The 23,245-nt window shown below is 36.5% G+C and overlaps 1 protein-coding gene across 3 annotated transcripts in view; it reads right to left on the bottom strand.

The window, feature by feature from the left end:
- COL4A5 (collagen type IV alpha 5 chain) overlaps positions 1-23,245 on the bottom strand; it is a 218,174-nt gene that overhangs the window by 38,303 nt on the left and 156,626 nt on the right. For all 3 annotated transcript variants that reach the window (XM_027089424.1, XM_027089423.1, XM_027089425.1), the window contains exons 30-36: positions 22,050-22,163; positions 16,701-16,868; positions 15,766-15,855; positions 15,143-15,292; positions 13,745-13,843; positions 12,262-12,351; positions 11,657-11,796 (exon numbers count right to left, since the gene is read on the bottom strand). In XM_027089424.1, the coding sequence (XP_026945225.1) occupies positions 11,657-11,796; positions 12,262-12,351; positions 13,745-13,843; positions 15,143-15,292; positions 15,766-15,855; positions 16,701-16,868; positions 22,050-22,163 (851 nt within the window). The remainder of the gene's footprint in view (positions 1-11,656; positions 11,797-12,261; positions 12,352-13,744; positions 13,844-15,142; positions 15,293-15,765; positions 15,856-16,700; positions 16,869-22,049; positions 22,164-23,245) is intronic.

The following is a 23,245-nucleotide window of genomic DNA, read 5'->3' as shown; positions in this document are numbered from 1 at the left end:
TAAAAGTTTTTCTCAAAACACTAAAATCCCTCTTCCTGTCAGTTATACATGTATAGAGAGTCAAGTTCATATGTTGATCATTTCAACTTCACTAGCTTTCTTGGCTGCACATCTAAAGTCTCTCAAATGGTGGCAGTGTCAACATTCCTTTGGCTGGCTATTTCATCTCTAACTCCATCTACATTAGATTTAAATTTCATTTCCAGTATTATCACCTTTCCTTTTTTTTTTTTTACTGCACTTTCATCATTGTTGGTCAATTTTCTCTTTTGATTATCCATTTTTGTTAAATTTCAGTTTGGTTTATCAATGAGAGACAGAGGCAACACACCTACATGCTTTGCTGTCAATGCATTATGGGAACAATAGATTCACAGTGATGAATCACTGACAGAATTTGAAAGAAGTGAAATGACTGCTCACTGATCATGATGCACAGTAGATATTTACATAGTGGTTTAGGGATTGAAGAGCTAATATATCATGGTAAATTAAATTTGAACCATATTGTTGTGGAATGATGCTATTTAACTAAACTGTGGTAACAAATTTGTGCATATCAGAACTGTACAAAGCAAGGACTGCCTGTGCCTATTAGAACTGAGAGGTAAAATCTTATTTTTTAAATATGTCATCATTTTAAGATAAAATAATACCACCTGAAAGAAAGAGTAGGATACTTCAAATACATGATTTCCTGGTTTTGTCAGCTCTGCAAATGTCCAAATTTAGTGTAGATTTCCTTATTGAAATATACTTGTAGGATGCATAGAAAAACTAAGAGTTAGCCTCTTGCTTGAAGAGTTGAATATACTGTGGACACTGGCCAGTTGAAACATGGTTTTCTGCTGCCATCCATTATAGTTTCAGAGATGAATTATTATGGTAATTTTGGTTGCACTATATGGATGTTAAAGTTCACTCAGTCTAGAAAAAAATATGTATAAACAAATTTAGAAAAATTTTAAAATGTAATTTCAAATCAATGAGTAAAGAATGGAGCTCATAGCAAATGGGTTTGGGTTATTTGGATAATTTATTTGGAAAAATATATAGTTCCTCACCTTGCAAAACATACAGAAAAAGTCAGATGGGTTAAAGATGTAAACATAAAGAACAAAATCATGCAAGTACTGGAATAAAATATATAGGATTCTTTTTATAATCTTAGATATAGAAGTCTTCATAACATTCAGAAAACTATGCTCCTGATCTTTCCTGCCAAATCTGTTTCTCCCCAAATCTTTCCTATCTAAGTATGTAGCAACTCCATTCTTGCAGTTGCTCAGATAAAAACTTTAGAGTCATTCTTGACATCTCTCTTTCTCTCATATTCCATACACAAATCTTGCTGACTTGACTTGGAAAATATCTTAAGATTCTGACAGTTTCTTATCACTTCCACTGCCACCACCCTGATCCAAGCTATCAACATCTCTAGTTTGTATTATAAATAAAAATAAAAATAAAATAATAATAATAAAAAGTGTCATAATTGGTCTCACTCTTTTCATCCTTACTCCTCTGTGATTTATATCCAAAATGAGAGCTGTGATTTTTTTTAAATTAAAGTACAATCATGTTATTCCTTCCACTTGTCCCTTATTTCACTTAGGAGTATAAGCCTTACTATGATCTAAAAAGCCCTAGATAATCTACCCTCCATTACCAACCTGATCTCATCTCCTACTGACTTTCACCTCAATACTTGGCTTAATTCACACTAGCCTCATTTATATTTCTCGAAATGCCAGGGTCTTTGAATGACTAACCCCCTCATTGCATGAAGCCACTTAAACAATGGTTATCAGAGAAGCTTTTCCTTACTACCCTATTTTAAAAAATGTAACATTTCTCAGCAATTCTTATCCCCAAGCCTCACTCTAATTTTGCAATACCTTCTAACAAACCTATTTATTTTGTTTATTTTGTTCACTGACTAGATGTAAACTCCATGCAGGCAGTGAATTTGTTTCACTCATACTCTATCTCCAGCACCTAAAATAGTTCCTGGCACATCATACATACTCAATAGGTATTTTTTGAATGAATGAATGAGTATAACGTTCGTTTATGTTAAAATGTTAAACTTCTACTTGATGAAATATACAGTAAACACTGTAGTAAGACAAGCAACTGACTGGGAGAAACTATTTGCAACATATATAATAGACAATGGATGCATCTTTGGTGTTTATAAAGTACTTTTACAAATCAATAGGAATACATAAGCAAATCCCCTCCTAAAAAATGAGGCAAAGAGTATGAATAGAAAATTTGCTGAGCAGATATACATAGAAGAAATCTCACTTGGAATCAGGAAAATTCAAATTTAAACAATGATATGCTACTTTTTACCCATTAGATTGGCAAAATTAGAAAGACTGATAATACCTAATACTTGTAAAATGAGGAGAAAATAGAAAATTTCTTACACTGATCAAGGGAGTATCAAGCAGTAGAGCTATTTAATTAGAAAAATTTGCCAGTAACTATCAATATTAAAAAGGAATATACAGGCTTCTGCACACCATCCCAGAGCTGAGGTGTTGGCACAGTTATTTCCCAGGAGGAACTCTGGTCTGAAGGGCCAGGTGCGAGAACTCTGCATGCGGCCCCCTATAAGCAAGGGAAACCAGACTAAGCAACAAGGGAAAAAAAGTTAGACACTCCACGAGAAAATGAGGAAAAGCAGCAATTAGAGGAAGACCTTCAAGATGGCAGAAGAGAAAGACGTGGAGATCACCTTCCTCCCTACAAATACATCAGAAATACATCTACATGTGGAACAGCTCCTACAGAACACCTACTGAACGCTGGCAGAAGAAACTCCCCACGTACCTGGGTAGGGCAAAAGAAAAAAGGAAAAACAGAGAAAAAAGAATAGGGATGAGACCTGTCCCTTGAGGAGGAAGCTGCGAAGGAGGAAAAGTTTCCACACACTAGGAAGCCCCTTCGCTGGTGGAGATGGGGGATGGCAGGGGGAAGCTTCGGAGCCACGGAGGAGAGCGCAGCAACAGGGGTGCAGAGGGCAAAGTGGAGAGATTCCCGCACAGAGGATCGGTGCTGACCACCACTCACCAGCCCGGGAGGCTTGTCTGCTCACCCACCAGGGCGGGTGGGGGCTGGGAGCTGAGGCTCGGGCTTCGGAGGTCAGATCCTAGGGAGAGGACTGGAGTTGGCCACGTGAAGACAGCCTGAAGGGGGCTAGTGAGCCAAAACTGGCCGGGAGTGAGTCAGGGAAAAAGTCTGGACCTGCCTAAGAGGGAAGAGACCACTGTTTCGGGGTGTGTGAGGAGAGGGGATTCACAGCACCGCCTAAACGAGCTCCAGAGACGGGCGCGAGACGCGGCTATCAGCGCGGACACCAGAGACGGGTATGAAATGCTAAGGCTGCTGCTGCAGCCACCAAGAAGCCTGTGTGCAAGCACAGGTCACTATCCACACCACCCCTCCCGGAAGCTTGTGTAGCCCGCCACTACCAGGGTCCCGTGATCCAGAGACAACTTCCCAGGGAGAACAAATGGCGCGCCTCAGGCTGGTGCAAAGACATGTGTGCCTCTGCCACCGCAGGCTTGCCCCACATTCCGTACCCCTCCATGCCCACCTCGGGCTGAGAGAGCCAGAGCCCCCTAATCAGCTGCTCCTTTAACCCCGTCCTGTCTGAGCGAAGAACAGATGCCCTCAGGTGACCTACATGCAGAGGTGGGGCCAAATTCAAAGCTGAACCCCAGGAGCTGTGTGAACAAAGAAGAGACGGGGAAATTTCTCCCAGCAGCCTCAGGAGCAGCGGATTAAATCTCCACAATCAACATGATGCACTCTGCATCTGTGGAATACCTGAACAGACAACAAATCATCCCAAAATTGAGGCGGTGGACTTTGGGAACAATGATATATATATTTTTTTCCTTTTTCTCTTTTTGTGAGTGTGTATGTGCATGCTTCTTTGGGTGATGTTGTCTGTAGAGTTTTGCTTTTACCATTTTTCCTAGGGTTCTGTCTGTCTGGTTTTTTTGTTTTGTTTTGTTTTATTACTTTTTAATTGTTTTTATTTTTAATAATTATTTCTTATTTTAATAACTTTATTTTATTTTTTCTTTCTTTCTTTCTTTTTTTCTCCCTTTTCTTCTGAGCCGTGTGGCCGACAGGGTCTTGGTGCTCCGGCTGGGTGTCAGGCCTGTGGCTCTGAGGTGGGAGAGGCGAGTTCAGGACATTGGTCCACCAGACACCTCCAGCTCCACGTGATATCAAACGGTGAAAGCTCTCCCAGAGATCTCCACCTGAACACTAAGACCCAGGTACACTCAATGACCAGCAAGCTACAGTGCTGGACACCCTGTGCCAAACAACTAGCAAGACAGGAACACAACCCCGCCCATTAGCGGAGAGGCTGCCTAAAATCATAATAAGGTCACAGACACCGCAAAACACACCACCAGACACGGACCTGCCCATCAGAAAGACAAGATCCAGGCTCACCCACCAAAACACAGGCACAAGTCTCCTCCACCAGGAAGCCTACACAACCCAATGAACCAACCTTAGCCACTGGGGGCAGACACCAAAAACAATGGGAACTACTAACCTTCAGCCTGCAAAAAGGAGACCCCAAACACAGTAAGTTAAGCAAAATGAGAAGACAGAGAAACACACAGCAGATGAAGAAGCAAGGTAAAAACCCACCAAACCAAACAAATGAAGAGGAAATAGGCAGTCTACCTGAAAAAGAATTCAGAGTAATGATAGTAAACATGATCTAAAATCGTGGAAATAAAATGGAGAAAATACAAGAAACGTTTAACAAGGACCTAGAAGAACTCAAGAGCAAACAAACAATGATGAACAACACAATAAATGAAATTAAAAATTCTCTACAAGGAATCAATAGCAGAATAACTGAGGCAGAAGAACGGATAAGTGAGCTGGAAGATAAAATAGTGGAAATAACTACCACAGAACAGAATAAAGAAAAAAGAATGAAAAGAATTACGGACGGTCTCAGAGAACTCTGGGACAACGTTAAATGCACCAATATTCGAATTATAGGGGTCCCAGAAGAAGAAGAGAAAAAAAAGGTGACTGAGAAAATATTTGAAGAGATTATAGTTGAAAATTTCCCTAATTTGGGAAAGGAAATAATCAGTCAAGTCCATGAAGTCCAGAGAGTCCCATACAGGCTAAATCCAAGGAAAATATGCCAAGACACATATTAATCAAACTATCAAAAATTAAATACAAAGAAAACATATTAAAAGCAGCAAGGGAAAAACAACAAATAACACACAAGGGAATCTCCATAAGGTTAACAGCTGATCTTTCAGCAGAAACTCTGCAAGCCAGAAGGGAGTGGCTGGACATATTTAAAGTGATGAAAGGGAAAAACCTACAACCAAGATGACTCTACCCAGCCAGGATCTCATTCAGATTCGACAGAGAAATTAAAATCTTTACAGACAAGCAAAAGCTGAGAGAATTCAGCACCACCAAACCAGCTTTACAACAAATGCTAAAGGAACTTCTTTAGGCAGGAAACACAAAAGGAGGAAAAGACCTACAATAACAAAAGCAAAACAGCTAAGAAAACAGTAATAGGAACATACATATTGATAATTACCTTAAATGTAAATGGATTAAATGCTCCAAACAAAATGCATAGATGGGCTGAATGGATACAAAAACAAGACCTGTATATATGCTGTCTACAGGAGACCCACTTCAGACCTAGGGACACATACAGACTGAAAGTGAGGGGATGGAAAAAGATATTCCATGCAAATGGAAATCAAAAGAAAGCTGGAGTAGCAATTCTCATATCAGACAAAATAGACTTGAAGATAAAGACTATTAGAAGAGACAAAGAAGGACACTACATAATGATCAAGGGATCAATCCATGAAGAAGATATAACAATTGTAAATATTTATGCACCCAACATAGGAGCACCTCAATATGTAAGGCAAATGCTAACAGCCATAAAAGGGGAAATCGAGAGTAACACAATCATGGTAGGGGACTTTAACACTGCTCTTTCACCAATGGACAGATCATCCAAATGAAAATGAATAAGGAAACACAAGCTTTAGATGATACATTAAAGAAGATGGACTTCATTGATATTTATAGGACATTCCATCCAAAAACAACAGAATTCACTTTCTTCTCAAGTGCCCATGGAACATTCTCCAGAATAGGTCATATCTTGGGTCACAAATCAAGCCTTGGTAAATTTAAGAAAATTGAAATCATATCAAGTATGTTTTCCAACCACAACGCATTGAGACTAGATATCAATTACAGAAGAAAATCTGTTAAAAATACAAACACATGGAGGCTAAACCTTACACTACTAAATAACCGAGAGATCACTGAAGAAATCAAACAGGAAATAAAAAATCACCTAGAAACAAATGACAATGAAAACACGATGACCCAAAACCTAAGGGATAGAGCAAAAGCAGTTCTAAGAGGGAAGTTTATAGCAATACAATCCCACCTCAAGAAACAAGAAAAACCTCAAATAAACAACCTAATCTTACACCTAAAGCAATTAGAGAAAGAAGAACAAAAAACCCCCAAAGTTAGCAGCAGGAAAGAAATCATAAAGATCAGATCAGAAATAAATGAAAAAGAAATGAAGGAAACAATAGCAAAGATCAGTAAAACTAAATGCTAGCTCTTTGAGAAGATAAGCAAAATTGATAAACCATTAGCCAGTCTCATGAAGAGAAAAAGGGAGAAGACTCAAATTAATAGTATTAGAGGGCTTCCCTGGTGGCGCAGTGGTTGAGAATCTGCCTGCTAATGCAGGGGACATGGGTTCGAGCCCTGGTCTGGGAAGATCCCACATGCCGCAGAGCAACTAGGCTCATAAGCCACAACTACTGAGCCTGCGCGTCTGGAGCCTGTGCTCTGTGACAAGAGAGGCTGCGATAGTGAGAGGCCCGCGCACCGCGATAAAGAGTGGCCCCTGCTTGCCACAACTAGAGAAAGCCCTCGCACAGAAATGAAGACCCAACACAGCAAAAATTAATTAATTAATTCCTACCCCCAACATCTAAAAAAAAAAAGATCCTTTAAAAAATTAGTATTAGAAATGAAAAAGGAGAAGTCACAACTGACACTGCAGAAAAATAAAGGATCATGAGAGATTACTACAAGCAACTATATGCCAATAAAATGAACAACCTGGAAGAAATGGACAAATTCTTAGAAAAGCACAACTTTCCGAGACTGAACCAGGAAGAAATAGAAAATATAAACAGACCAGTCACAGGCACTGAAATTGAGACTGTGATTAAAAATCTCCCAACGAACAAAAGCCCAGGACCAGATGGCTTCACAGGCAAATTCTATCAAACATTTAGAGAAGAGCCAACAGCTATCCTTCTCACACTCTTGCAAAAGATAGCAGAGGGAGGAACACTCCCAAACTCATTCTACGAGGCCACCATCACCCTGATACCAAAACCAGACCAAGATGTCACAAAGAAAGAAAACTACAGGCCAATATCACTGATCGACATAGATGCAAAAATCCTCAACAAAATACTAGCAAAGAGAATCCAACAGTACATTAAAAGGATCATACACCATGATCAAGTGGGGTTTATACCAGGAAGGCAAGAATATACAATGGAGAAAATACAGCCTCTTCAATAAGTGGTGCTGGGAAAACTGGACAGCTACATGTAAAAGAATGAAATTAGAACACTCCCTAACACCATACACAAAAATAAACTCAAAATGGATTAAAGACCTAAATGTAAGGCCAGACACCATAAAACTCTTAGAGGAAAACATAGGCAGAACACTCTATGACATAAATCACAGCAAGATCCTTTTTGACCCACCTCCTAGAGAAATAGAAATAAAAACAAAAATAAACAAATGGGACCTAATGAAACTGCAAAGCTTTTGCACAGCAAAGGAAAACATAAAGAAGACGAAAAGACAACCCTCAGAATGGGTGAAAATACTTGCAAATAAAGCAACTGACAAAGGATTAATCTCCAAAATTTATAAGCAGCTCATGTAGCTCAATATCAAAAAAACAAACAACCCAATCCAAGAATGGGCAGAAGACCTAAATAGACATTTCTCCAAAGAAGATATACAGATTGCCAACAAACACATGAAAGGATGCTCAACATCACTAACCATTAGAGAAATGCAAATCAAAACCACAATGAGATATCATCTCACACCAGTCAGAATGGCCATCATCAAAAAATCTACAAACAATAAATGCTGGAGAGGGTGTGCAGAAAAGGGAACCCTCTTGCACTGTTGGTGGGAATGTAAATTGATACAGCCACTAGGAAGAAAAGTATGGAGGTTCCTCAAAAATCTAAAAATAGAACTACCATACGACCCAGCAATTCCACTACCGGGCATATACCCTGAGAAAACCATAATTCAAAAAGAGTTATGTACCACAATGCTCACTGAAGCTCTATTTACAATAGCCAGGACATGGAAGCAACCTAAGTGTCCATCAACAGATGAATGGATAAAGAAGATGTGGCACATATATACAATGCAATATTACTCAGCCATAAAAAGAAACGAAATTGAGTTATTTGTAGTGAGGTGGATGGACCTAGAGTCTGTCATACAGAGTGAAGTAAGTCAGAAAGAGAAAACAAATACTGTATGCTAACACATATATATGGAATCTAAAAAAAAAAATGGATGTGAAGAACCTAGGGGTAGGACAGGAATAAAGACGCAGATGTAGAGAATGGACTTGAGGACACGGGGAGGGGGAAGGGTAAGCTGGGACGAAGTGAGAGAGTGGCATGGACTTACATATACTACCGAAGATAAAATAGATAGCTAGTGGGAAGTAGCCGCATAGCATAGGGAGATCAGCTTGGTGCTTTGTGACCACCTAGAGGGGTGGGATAGGGAGGGTGGGAGGGAGATGCAAGAGGGAGGAGATATGGGGATATATGTATATGTATAACTGATTCACTTTGTTATAAAACAGAAACTAACACACCATTGTAAAGCAATTATACTCCAATAAAGATGTAAAAAACAAAAAGACATATGTATGCTGGATTCCAGCAAATCTATTCAGAATTTATTCTATGGCAATATTTACGAAATAATCTTAAGATATTTATGTAGATATGGATAAGAATTTCAGTGCAACATATGTTTGTAATCATGAAAATATAGAAACAACTTCAGTACTAATAATAGGTTAAATTATTTATGGTTAACCTAAACAGAAAATACTTTATAATTATGAAAAAGAATGAGGTGTATATTTATAGGCTGATAAAGAAAGTATGCTAAGATCTACAAACTATGACCACTAGGTCCAGAGCAGATATATAGTACTGAATATGATTTCATGCATATAAATAAAAATATAACTTCCATTCGAAGATGCCACATCATTCCATGCATCAATAACTGAGGGAAAAATGCTTCTAATTATCATCGTAAGATGTTTCCCATTGTAAGATGCACCTCAATATCAGAGATTTTGAATTGTACAAAACTGAGTCTTAAAATTGATGAAATACCTATCATATATACAAATATATATATGCGTAAAAAGCCTTTTCTGTACAAATACATGAGGAACTACTAAACGTGGTTACCTTGGGGAAGAACTGTGGATTTGGAGTATGTAAATGTGTGGAAAGACGAGTTCTCATTTTACATCACTTCATACTGGTTGATTTTATTTTTATTGATTTATAACATTATACATAAAAGTTTCATGTGTACAACATTATATTTCTACTTCTGTATACACTACGGTGTGCTGGTTGATTTTTAAAATCAATCTAATTTGTTACTATTAATATAAAAACTTAAAAAGACAAAAATTGAAATGCACATATCTTTTGACCCAGCAATTTCACTTTTATGAATCTCTACAGTATAAATAATTGTACATGTGTCCACAGATATGTGTAAGAATGTTCATTATGATATGAATTGCAACAGAAGTAGGATATCATGCAGCCATTAACAATGATGTACACTGAGGAAGAAAACTGATTAAGATATACTGAAAGAAGAAATATTAAAAGGCATAAGTGATAAGGTAACATACAGAAGAGTGTGTATTCTATGATTCTACATATACACAAACTATAGAAAAAACAAAATTCTGTGTGTATATGTGTGTGTGCGTGTGTGTGTGTGTGTGTACTGAGAGAAAGAGAGAGAGAAAGAGAAAGAGAATATGTTGCAAGGGATTCAAATTTACACACCAACTATTAACAGTGGATTCTATGGGGAAGGGAATGGAATAAAGATGTGTTATAAAGGAGATTTTCACTTTTGCCCTTGATATGTCTGTATTATTATTTTTAGTAAAATATGTGTTCATGTATTACTGATAAAATTTAAATAGAAAAAATTAAGATTCATTTCAATAAACTTTATACTGTTAATCCACAATTAATATGCAGAAATTTCTCTTGATTACTTCTTAAAATAAGTTGACGGACTGGGCAATCAAAAGATATTCTTTTGGGGGACTTCCCTGGTGGTCCAGTGGTAAAGAATCCGCCTTACAATGCAGGGGACACAGGTTAGATCCCTGGTTGGGGAACTAAGGTCCCACATGCCGCAGGGCAACTAAGCCCATGTGCCACAACTACAGAGCTTGCGTGCCTCAATGAGAGAGGCTGTGTGCCACAAACTACAGAGCCCACGTGCCCTGGAGCCCGTGCACCACAACTAGAGAGAAGCCTGCATACCCCAACGAAGAGCCCGCGCGCTGCAACAAATAAAAGATCCCGCATGCCACAACTAAGACCCGATGCAGCCAAAAAAAGAAAGAAAATATAGTCTTTTTGTATACTATTAAAAAGAAATTATCTTTAAAATGTTATTCAATAACTTCTTATCTCAGTGGGAAGTTTCACTACTTTCATGGAAGTTGAGCAACACAATTCCTTTTCTAATACTCTCAGGTTTTGTGTTGTAACCGAATGATTAAACATCGTTATAAGACAAACAATTCACTGGGAGAAAATACTTGCAACGTATATATTAGACAATGGATACCTCTCTGCTAGTTATAAAATACTTCTGCAAATCAATAGCAATTACTACCTTTTTACATGGAATTAAGCAGTTATCAAACATTTGTGAGTCCAGTGATTCTTAAACAAGTTCTAGATTTGATTGCTTGAGAAATACCACCAAAGTTTTCACACTGACTAGGGACAGAGAGAGATATGTAAAACTGTTTTCAGAGAAACACCTCAGATATGCAGTTAAGAATACTACTGCACCTTCATTAATTTTATAAGTTACTTTGCCTATAAGCCTCTTCAAATTAGTTAATAATAATATTAGGACAAAGACCAACAACTCCATCACTAAAAAGGAAAAAAAAAAAACCCCAAGCTAGGCAGAAATATGCTTTTGGGTTACTGAAACATGCTCAAAGAGTAAGATAGAGGGAAAATAAAGAAATCAGAAAGATTTCCCCCCCTTTTTTTGGACTGTCTGCAAACCTAAAATATATCTCCTTACAATATAGGAGAAAAGAGAAGGAATGAACTTCTTGCCCAGACTATACCACGTCATTCTATAGTTTGTTTAAGTAAGAATTAGGAACGAGTACAATGTTAAAGAAAAATCATATCTGCTCAGGCATATACCTGAGGAGGATTACCTTTGGGCCAGGAAGACCTGGAAGACCAATGCCTGAAATACCAGGATCACCTTTTTCTCCTTTCTGTCCAGGTAATCCCGGGGATCCAGATTGTCCAGGAACTCCAGGAGCTCCAGGAGACCCTTTTGCACCCTGGGGGCCTGTTAGAAATATTGTAATATGCAATTGTAATTGTATTATGCAATCTTTTTATAATATGCAATCTTTTACAAAATATTGTAATATGCAATCTTTTACAAAATATTGTTTGTGGGATATATATGATGCACATGACCAAGCAAAAAGACTTTTAAAAAGAATTCTTCAAATTCTGATATATATAATAATGAGCTTTACAACCAGGATTATATAAAAGCCTATTTTTCAAGGAAGTTTAAGTGAAAGGGTATGCTGGAGAAAACAATGTAAGTTTGTGAATTCTTTCTAAAGCTCTGTCTCTTAAATCGCACTTCAAATATTTGGGTAATGAGAGAGCTCTACCCACTGACTGCCTTAGATATTGTCTCTGTTTGACTCTATCAACACCAGTCTCATTTCTAATAACAAAGATAGTGAACCATCTTCCATTAATGGAACTAAATATTTGGGAAATTTTCATCACTCACCTGGAAAGCCCATATCGCCTATGTTTCCTTTAAGTCCAGGAGGTCCTGTAAGTCCTGGCTTCCCAGGGAGACCAGGGTTACCCTTGGGACCTACAAAAGTCAAATTGGTAAAATTAAGACAACTCAGCAATATTAAGGTTTCCTGGTTTCCTGGTATGGGTTGTAATTAAAATGCAAGCGTGAGATTGAATGGATTAAATCTTAACATATGATTAAGTTCCACAGATCTAACTCAGCATAAAACAGTTAAGAGTTACCTAAGAAATCTCTTTAGGAACACATTACAATATAATCATGGTAACAGAGGTTTCCTAATACAAATTTATTTTAAAAATGCAAAACTTTCACCAAGACACCTTGTTTCTTGCCCTAAAACTATTCCAATCACCTGAAATCTTATTTGTTGTTTGTGTATAAGTAAGTACCTTACTATATTTATCACAGGCAAATCCAATATAAAGGGACTCTTTTTAAAAGATTCAGAAGTGGCATTCCCATGTAGAGCCTGATCATGTGAGACCAGAAGAGGAAAGTGGTAACCTATCATGATACACCCTCAGCACACTAGGCCAGGGATAGATAAGAGTTGACGGAGAAGTACTGGACTATCTCCCCCCAACAGTCATGGCTGTTGTGCTTACACATTCTTCCCAGAGCTTAGATACTTGAGCTCTGTGGTGTCACCCAGGTATTTTCCAAGGACCACAATGTTGCCTTAAATATTATTTTCTTTTATTTTTTCTTTCACACTGTCTTCCAGCTTGGGGAAGAAAATGCAAAATATGTGAAGGATAGAAAAGGAGATAATTTCTCCTTCCTACTACATCAAGGTAATGCAGTACAGAGTCCAGAACAGAATAACTGACCTAAAGGGCTCCTACAAAGATGGAGATGAGCTACTCTTTATTCCTTAGGGGCCCAACTAAAAGAAAATGGCTTAAGAAGCAGCAAGAAAGAGTTTTATTAGAAATAAGAAAAACAAATCCATGTTGACTGTAAGAATGATTAATGCTATAACACATTACCAAGGTAGATTGTGAAATTTTTATCCCTAGAAACTTTTAAAAATAGAATTGGCAGCCATCTGTTTTACATGGTTTAATGATTGACTTATCTGAAGACAGAGAACTGAAAAGGGTGAATTCTTCAGGCTCCTACCAGATAACCTGTCTTATTTACATATGCTGCAACGTATATAAATAAAACACAGCACCTTACTTGGATGTACTTCTGATTTTGCATACACACTGATGCCACGAAAAGAAGAAACTGAGCAAAGCAAAATATTCTACAAATCTTGTCTGTTGACACTTGGGCCAAATGGCAACATCTTTGTTAAGGAGAGGTCCGTATTGCAGTAGCTACCCAAGCATATTGCCATGACCAGATTCAAAATATCATCACACATGATAAATACATAATTACTTTGTTCCAGGATTCAGGATCAACCACCCAATTGCTACAGATGGTTTATCATACTTACCCGACGGTCCTGGTAATCCAGGCTGTCCACTCAGTCCAGGTTGCCCTGGGTCTCCAGGCAAACCCTGATAACCTTTTGGCCCTGCAACTCCAGGAATACCTTCCAAGGATGAGTATAAGAAAGACAAGTTAGGCTGATATCATTAAATAAATTTGGTGAAGCAAGCTAACCAAACTCTGAAATATGAATGAAATACATCACTTGCAGAGCACTCAATAATCAAGTCACTTTCCTCTTTGGTCCTCAGTTTCTCACACTGTAAAATGAAGGAATTGGGGAGGATTATCTCTAAGCTATCTCTTAGATTCTATAACTATCTTTAATAACCCTATATCACAGGCAAATACAGTTTACTGCCTCTGTTTTGCAGAAGGCATAATGGACAGAGAAGAGAAGCCTTGAAAGAAGTAAGTCAAGAAAGTATCTCATTTTAACAAGAATAAAAATTAGGTGGCTTTGCTTCTTTCATGACTGTATACAGTAATGTCTTAACACTCTTTTTTGAGGAGAAATCCCACCAGGTCCTGCTCATAGGGAAGCTTATAACATCTGTGTACACACACACCTGCACACACTCACACGCGGACTGACAGGAGTAATGGTTACAACACAGGAAGAGTCACAAACTTTACTATGATCTGCAAATAAACATAGATAGTTTTTAAAGTTCCATGTTGTTTGAAAGACTATTCTATATAGATTGGATTGTGTATTATTTATTGATCTGTGCTTATTCATATTTTCTGGTGCTTTGTTATGAATATATTATACTTTCATAAAAAGAAAAAAGGACTTTTAAATGTTAAAAACCTGTTACACTTCATACCTTATTTGCTTCTAATAAAATAACTGTAACAACACAGTCATTCCCTAGACCTACTTTCAGCGACCTCCCCCAGAGCTGAGCTTGGCTGTTCAAAGTCCAATACTTGTTTATTCTTCCAGGGTAGAATAACAATGAACTGTAAGTAAAAGTCAAGCATGATGTGGATATCAAAACACTGCAGGGCAACAAAGTACCACTCATCCTCATCTGGTTTCAAGGTGAAAAAGTTTAAAGGACCAGCAAATTTTCCAAACACTGAAATCTGTTTTCCAAGTAATTCTGGCTATAGATCTTTTTTCTCTTGACCATATCCTATATACTATTTTCTGGAAGGCCTGAAAGTGACTGTCTATTTTAAAACCTCATAGTTTGTGACAGATAAACTACAAAGAAAATACTCAAACAAAAGTTGATCAGTGAAATCAGTGAAAATTAATTTTCATTACCAAAATTTGATGTACCTAACTGCCTTTTGTTGGTGAGCCCTGGATTACAAGTCACTTTCCATGCTATTAAAAATTAAAATTCATATATAGCAGGAAACACATTAATAAATAAATGCATTCACTCACCTGGTAGGCCAGGGTCCCCTTTCTCTCCTTTTGAGCCCAGCAGATCTGGATCCATTGGTCCAGGAAGGCCTGGAAGGCCAGGCTCTCCTTTACTACCTTTCTCTCCTGCAGGGCCAGGAAGTCCTGGCTGACCCTGCAAACCATCATCACCTAAACACAACATGTGTGGGGAAGACACAGCAGATCAGATTTATCCGTCCAGGATTAATGCATATATAAAGATTATTCATATGTTACATAGTTGGGTAGGCCACTGACCACCCAAAACACTTAGGCACCTTATTTACTGTCTATAAATAACTCGAGCTCACACACACTTTTACACTCAAATAATCTCTCTTCTGGGATTCTTGGACAATTACAAAGACTGCAAAAAGTAAAAATTTAATCCCTATATTCTGTTATTTTGAGCTAAGCACTTACCATGTTTCATAGTATTCAAGCTAAGCATACCACCAAACTTAAAACAGTACCTATTTAAATGCCATGAAAATACAAGAAACAAAATACAAGTAAGCATTGCTCATTTTAAAGCAGTCAAATAAAAATATTCTATATTGACATAAAGTAAAACATTTAATTTTCTTTCTTTCATGCATCTGCCAGCAAACCCTGAATATTACCTTTGAGACCAGGAACACCACTCCTGCCAGGAATTCCCAAAGGTCCTGTTGGGCCTGGAGGTCCCATCATACCCATTTCACCTTTGGCACCTTTTAAGAATATCGATAAGTATCTTTTACCTTTCCTTGACCTTGGAAAGATAAAAGATAAGTTTAAAGATGTCAACTGGAAAACTATTGAAACTTGGAGGGAAGGCACTGTTTCACCCCTTTCCAACTATTGTAACCTTAGTGACCACTACCGCCTATATCATTGTGGTAGTTAGTCTCTAAAGATGGTCCCCAAAAGAACCACACTTCCCAGTATACACAGCCTAGAGTAGCCTTCTCCCCTTGAATTTAGGATGACTCTGTGCCTTACCCTTGACTAAGCGACACTGTATGACTCCCAATGCTAGATCATAAGAAGTCTTGCAGTTTCCATCTGTGGCTCTTAGTACACTCACTTTCAGTTTTGGGGATTCTCTCTTTTGGAAGCCAGCTGCCCTGGAAGGAGAGCAGCTACCCTGATACTACCAAAACACGAAGTACCTCTATGGATACTGAGATACCATGTGAAGAGGCCAATGAACACTCAGGTGTCAGAGAAGTAGATCCTTCAACACCAACCACTCCAGCTGATGCCGTGTGGATCAGAGATAAACAACCCTGGCAAGCCATCCCTTAATTCCTGACCCGCAAACCTTGAGCAAAATTAAAAGGTTGATTTAAATCATTAAATTTTGGGGTCATTTGTTACACAGCAATATATAACTGGAGCCCTCAGACAGAAAAAGTGTAATGCAAATAGCAAAGTGAGTTTCCTACAATCAAAGACATTTAACACTTTTTCTTAAAGGACAGTGTCAATCCAGAAAAGTACAAGAGGATAATATATCAGAGTCATATTAGTTTTAATTTCCTGAATCCAAAATCAGGGAAGACTTAAAAATTACCTGGAAAGCCAGAGGCACCTGCTTTTCCTGGGAGCCCTGGTGATCCTGGGGGTCCCATAGGACCTGGTGCTCCAGGGATCCCTGGACTGCCTCTCTCACCAGGGGGTCCTGGAACATCAAATCCAGGAGGCCCTGGATCCCCCTTCTCTCCTGGTATTCCATGCAAGCCTATTTAATACAAACCAATATTAAGAAGTATTGAAGAAGTTTTAAGAGATGTATCTGGTTATTTTTCTAGCAAACAAGTGATAGAATGCTGTATATAACAAACCTAACAGTGAGTTAGAGACACTTTTGGCATCATGCACAGAAAATAACCAACAATAAAAGTTTAGGATTCTCAAGTATATTTCTCTAAGAAGGTGCTTCTGAAATTATTTCTCATGAACGATCAATCTTTTCTTAATTCCTGGTCCATCATGGACTATTTTTTAAATAAAATACAATAAAAATTACTAAAATAAAAAAATTAAAGACTATAAAATACAATCCTACCTTTTGGTTATTATATTCAATAAATATAATTACATTGTCAAACTGCTATAAAAGTTTCTAAATGCTTACTCTCTATTTCTTCTAATTCCAGTGCAGACTGGTAACAAACAGTTTGTAATTCGACATTGGTCCATTGACCACACTTGGATTCGCATTGCTCTAAGGTATTATGAATTATAAAGATGTATTTCTGTAATCCATAAAAAGATTAATTACTGAATAAGTAAGTTACATGGGCCCTTTTGACTTTATTTTGGCTTTGTTTTACATGTTGTTTTAATAATACATTATTATTAGTCTTTGTTGTTAACTTTTGTTTCATAGTAATCCAGCCAGGATTTTATAGAAAAAATATGTCATTGCAAAAATATACTCCAGGAAACAAGGTGGTTAAAAAAGAATATGTTTAGTGAAAAGAATTACACTACAAACATGGTGCAAGTTCACACTCCAATACCTATCAGCTACGTGACTTATTAAGTCACTTAAAGTTGTTGGTCCTCATCTGTTAAATGGGGATGTGCCATAACTGACTGAAAGCTGTGGGATGAAACAGGTGACCATTCCAAGCATCCCTTCAACAATAAGACCTAATTTTATTACTGTTGAAGATTCACAGACAATTATTTTTATAAGAGAGCAAGACACTGGCATTTTAAGACCTGTTTGATGTCATATACCAGCATGCCTTGAAACTGATTAAATTCACTTTGAAGATTAGAGAATTCCATTTAGTTGGTACAGTAGTGATGATTCCAATGCTGCCATTTCATAGTAAAAATATTATTAAAAGGGGAGAGATATTTTATATTATTATATTTATTAAATATGATGAGATACCTAATCATGTGCACAATTATAGCCCTATATGAATCACTGTCTATTGTATATTACAGCCCAAGTAGTTTTTAATAGCTGAGTTTTCAAGATAACTAATTAGTCCTTTGAAATATGCTCCAAGAGAGCGGTTCTACAAAATAATTAAAAGAAACCAAAGACTTCAATCTGGAGAAATCTTGTTTGTTTTCCAAGTTTAAAGCTTTAAGGTATGGCTTTTGGGAAAAAAAAAAGATGAATAAGGTCTGAGGATTTAATGTATAACATGGTGACTATCATTGATAATACTGTATTGTATAACTGCAACTTGCTAATAGAGTAGAACTTAAGGGTTCTCACACACAAAACGCAGAAAATATGTGAGGTGATGGATGTGTTAACTTGATTGTGAAAATCCTTTTACCACGTATACATATATCAAATAATCACATTGTACATTTGAAATATATTACAATTCTATTTGTCTTTTATACCTCAATAGAGCTCAAAAGATAATAAATCAAAGGAAATATCCTATTTACAGTTTCTCAGAACCATTTTCACGAAATATCTCTTGCATCTTTTACGATGATCCTATTATATTTGAATGATATTTTCTATTTGCACTAGTATAATAAATTCTCAATATTAAAAAAGAAAAAGATAAGGCTTTTGAGAGCGAACTACAGTACCTGGTAGACCTGAAGTTCAAGAGGCAGGAAGTTACAGTTCAGCAGTAAGATGAACCACCCAAGCAGAAGCAAGTTGCAAAAAGATTCATTAGGTTAGGAAACAAAACTAACCATGTAAAGATTAGAACAAAAAGTCTACGAATAGAATTTATTAGATATTGATTCATTACTAACATATATTAGTAATCAGTAAAGAAATGTATTTTAGGCATTTCCTCAGATGCTCATATAACATATACTATAAATGTGTTTGCCAACAGGGACATAATAAAATATTTACATTCACAAAAAGTAATACTTTTTGATGAAGATCAGCTTTACACTCTTGTTTATCTCTGATCTTTATATTGCTGTGAATGATCACTTTGGAATTTAAGCTCGTAAAGGTTAGTTAGAATTTAAAAATAAACTTGATTTTATACTGTAACAGGTTAGGTACAGATAACTCAATAATTATTAGTGCAGTCTATGATTAAGCAAACTACATGTACTAGGCAAAGATCTCTGCATTGTCATTAGTAGTAGTAACAGATATTACGCTGCGTTTTTCACAGCATAGATCTTTTCCACGACTATGTCAGGAATTGGCATCCTGGTAAGATCCAGAATGAAGAAAGTCAATATAAATTCAAAGGCTCTGCTGAATCTCCTTATACAATAAAAGGAATTATATGGATATATCTACAGAGGCTAAGTACACTAGAGGTGTATAATGCTCTAAATTTATTTGCAGCCAAATGGAATGAGTTTATGGGAAAAAAGAGAAAATTCCAAAAGCATGCATTATCTGTGAAAACTTTACATACACACATACACACAAACACACACACACACAGCCCAAGGGTTTTATAGCCAAAAAAAGTTAGAAAACTACAATGTACTCCCCTTCATCTATAAAAATGACACGACTAATTCCTTGTTCCTTTGATTCACATTAGTGGTGATGAGCCTGAGCTGATTCAGCCATGCACGTGTTCTTGAGGCTGGGCAAGTGTTACACCACATTTAACTCAGGTTAGGGTATTATCTGTAGACATGGAATTGAGTATATTTAACTGACCTCTAAAACGATTGACTAAAGCAATTATCTTCTAGTTATTGGCCAGACCAAATAATAAGAACCAAAAACTTCCATTTCTGCCTGGGTTACTAGGGCATGGGGTGAAAAGCATTTTGCTTCTTGTCCCTTAGCATTTTTAAAAAAATTTATTTCCCTACTGCCAAATGAGGAATTGATATTCAACAGGTCTTTAACTTATAAACATGCATTAAACTGTACAGCCTGCTACAGAAAAGAGAATGACAAATAGTAAAGCTTAATTAAATAATAGAAAACTGGAGTCAAAAGAAAAGCCTGAAAAGCATATATTTCTGGAGAAATGACAACATAGAATACTTTGCATTAAGTTTTCTACTACAAAATGAAACACAGCAAGTATATTTAATAAGCTTCTTATTAGAAAAAAATTGGTAGTTAGAATTTCAGCCATGCAGTATAAGTCAGGTGTATCAAGATGTTAGTAGTAGCCTTGCTGATCATCCTGTTATTGAGATGTACAAACAGAAATTATGGTATTTTTGAAATGGACTAAGATAATATTCTGCTTTGGTGATACAAATAAAATTTACTTTAAAAGTGAGTACATGTTGCTATTATCAAATACAAAATGTGGTCATCCTTTGGTAAAAAAAATTGTGATTTGAGAACATTTCTATATTAATAAGAATGCATTCAATACATTTTCATGGCAGTTGCTTTAACTTCATTTGTTTGTTGAACCATATTAGTTAAGATCTTCAATTCTGTAGCAAAATATATATTTACAGAAGGAAGAGATGAGATTAAATTCAGCATCATTACTTTCCCCCCTGCCCATTCTATATGGACTTTATAAATATACCTATATATCCATCAGTTAAAAAGAAACAACATTAGATGAATGAAACATCATAGAGCATTAGCTAAATTTGAAAAGGCATAAAGCACAAATGAATGTATTTTTATTTTGTTCATATTGGTATTAACAGTGGTCACTTTTTATTCTTGCTAAGCTGTGATTTAAGAATTCAAAATGCTTCCAAAACCTCATGCAATTTTGGGAAATAAAATAAATGACAAAACACAACAGAAATGATAAATTCATTTTAGCCATTTTGTGAAACAGCGGGCCAAGACTATAATGGCCAAACCTAAAAATTAATTGTTTTCTCTCAAGATCCCTCTGCTAGTTGGACAGATGATTTTCTCATGAATGTTGAAGCACTTACTTTTTAACAAGCTGGTTCAAAGCAACACTGTAAGTTTTCTTATTTCTAAATCAGTAGTGACATGTTAGGGGCCACTAAAAAAACGGTATAATGTGCCATAAAATAAATGTTTAAAATAGGACATAAGCAAAAATAACCTTTACTTTCCAGGCTTTTATATTGTTAATCAGTGTTTCTAGATGTTTAGCATAATAACTAACAAAATACCTATTGTCATTTAAGGTCAGAAAATATATTCCATTGTTTCAAAGTCAATGTATGTATATCTGAACGGTGCGTTTAAGTCATCCGATGTATTCATGTGAAGGAATGATGAAATGTTCCATATTTGTTTTAATTTCATATATTATTATAGTGCTTTGCAATAACATAATCTTGGCCCAAGTGTGGCCCTTACTATGCCTGCCTAGATTAAGATAAAAATAATTCACATCACCAGATGTCTCAGAATCCACAAACTCGAGTAAGCTCTCACACAAACATAGAGGAATCATATGATTCTCTATTAGGTTACAAGCTGACAAAACTTTTCTGAGTATTCATATTAAGAAAAACCTTAGCGTGCTTATGAGTTGCAAAGTAAATGCTGATTTATGGGCAAAAGAAGAGAAAATTCAAGTAAACTCACTTATCTTATTAAAAAAATTGAGAATGCCTAAGAAATATTTTTCAAAGAACTTTTTTAACCCTAGTTCTCATGTGCTAAGAAATGTTACGAGGTTCCACAAAGGTCTATTAATGCCATATAGCTACTCAGGTCTGAAATGATTAGCACTAGAAGGTCTGGGATTCCAAGGCTATGACTAGCTCAATGATTATAAGCCATGACAACACACTGCAATTGTTAAATTGCACTGTTGTTAATAGATCAATTTTAAATTAACAGGGAGGGGAAATTTCAGGGATTAAAGTAGCTCTTGTGATCTGTGCTCTTTCACTTTTACATAATTATATAAGTGGACATGTTAACTCGCAAATCTGTTTTCTGGAAGACTGTTACATAGGTTACACTTTATTGAGGGGCTAATCAACCTCTACATAATTAGTGCTACAAAATGCACATTTACTCCAATCTTACCAGGTTGACCTATTGGTCCAGGAATTCCTGGTGGCCCTGGTGGTCCCTGAACACCTGTTCCTGGCAGCCCAGGAGGTCCCATTGTCCCAGGTTGTCCATTTGGTCCAATGTCACCTTTAAGGAATAAATATAGTTTAGATATTAAAAACAAAAATAGCTGAGTCACTAGCCTTTAGCGTTGATTCACAAGTTATAATTACAATGAGTTTGTAGTATGTTTTATCATATGTTTGCTAAATATCAAGTTTCAGAATCAGTTATGTCATATCCAGAAAATTTCTACTTGAATTCTCACTGAAAATGCAGTATATTTGCAGACAAATCTGGGGAGAATTGACTGTCTCTTCCCATCTACACATACGATTTATTAACCAATTAATTCTACCCTTTTTCAAAACACAAGTTTCAAGCTGTTAATAATAGAGTTTTAATTTTTCCCACAAATACATTAGGCACATTTTGTTTTATTAATTTCTAGATATGATATAGATTTTTTGCAAATTATATTTTATTTCTTATTTGTTTCAATATTTACAAACACACCATTCTATTTGTCACAATGATATTTTGCACGTAATTCTGCTACCTGGAACATCCTTCCCTAAAGATTCAGTTCAAATGTCACCTTGTATATGAAGCTTCCCAAGGCACCTTAGATGCGGCCCTGAACAAAAGTAACATATGAGGTAAACTAAATGCTTCCAAAGTCATCATTTTTTTCTTTTTTGTTTAATGATTCCAATGTTCAGTATTAAGCACATTTTCTTCCTCTTATAGTTCTTTCCTGATGGATATTAGCCTTATTAATTTATTATTGGTCACTATGTTGCCTTGAAGATGCTGTACCAATTTCTCCTATAGTTTAGTCACTAAGTTCTGATACCCAGCCACTGGTGTAAGTATATCTGGTGGGTGAACTTTTATTGTGATCTGCTTGTTGTGTTTTGACTATGGTCTATTGGTCCAAAACATTAGTGCTACATATTCATAAAAGTTCCGGTTGAGATAAACACTATCATGGTGATACCACCTAGATTTTCTTATAGTAGAGAACAATCTCTGAGATCTTCAAGAGCAGAGTCTACGCCTTTGTGTTTCTAACGATTCAAGTAGTAATAGACACAGAATAAGAACATAATGAATGTTTGAGGAATAAAGGAATTACGTGGCAGAAAGCCCCAAATTCTTTTTTTCCT

The sequence above is a fragment of the Aethalodelphis obliquidens genome, unplaced genomic scaffold (genome assembly GCF_003676395.1).
Source record: "Aethalodelphis obliquidens isolate GAN/ISIS:26980383/991018 unplaced genomic scaffold, ASM367639v1 scaffold66, whole genome shotgun sequence".
In the NCBI taxonomy this organism is placed as follows: domain Eukaryota; kingdom Metazoa; phylum Chordata; class Mammalia; order Artiodactyla; family Delphinidae; genus Aethalodelphis; species Aethalodelphis obliquidens.
Note: the sequence above shows the minus strand (reverse complement) of the source record. Positions and strands in the feature narration are given on the sequence as shown.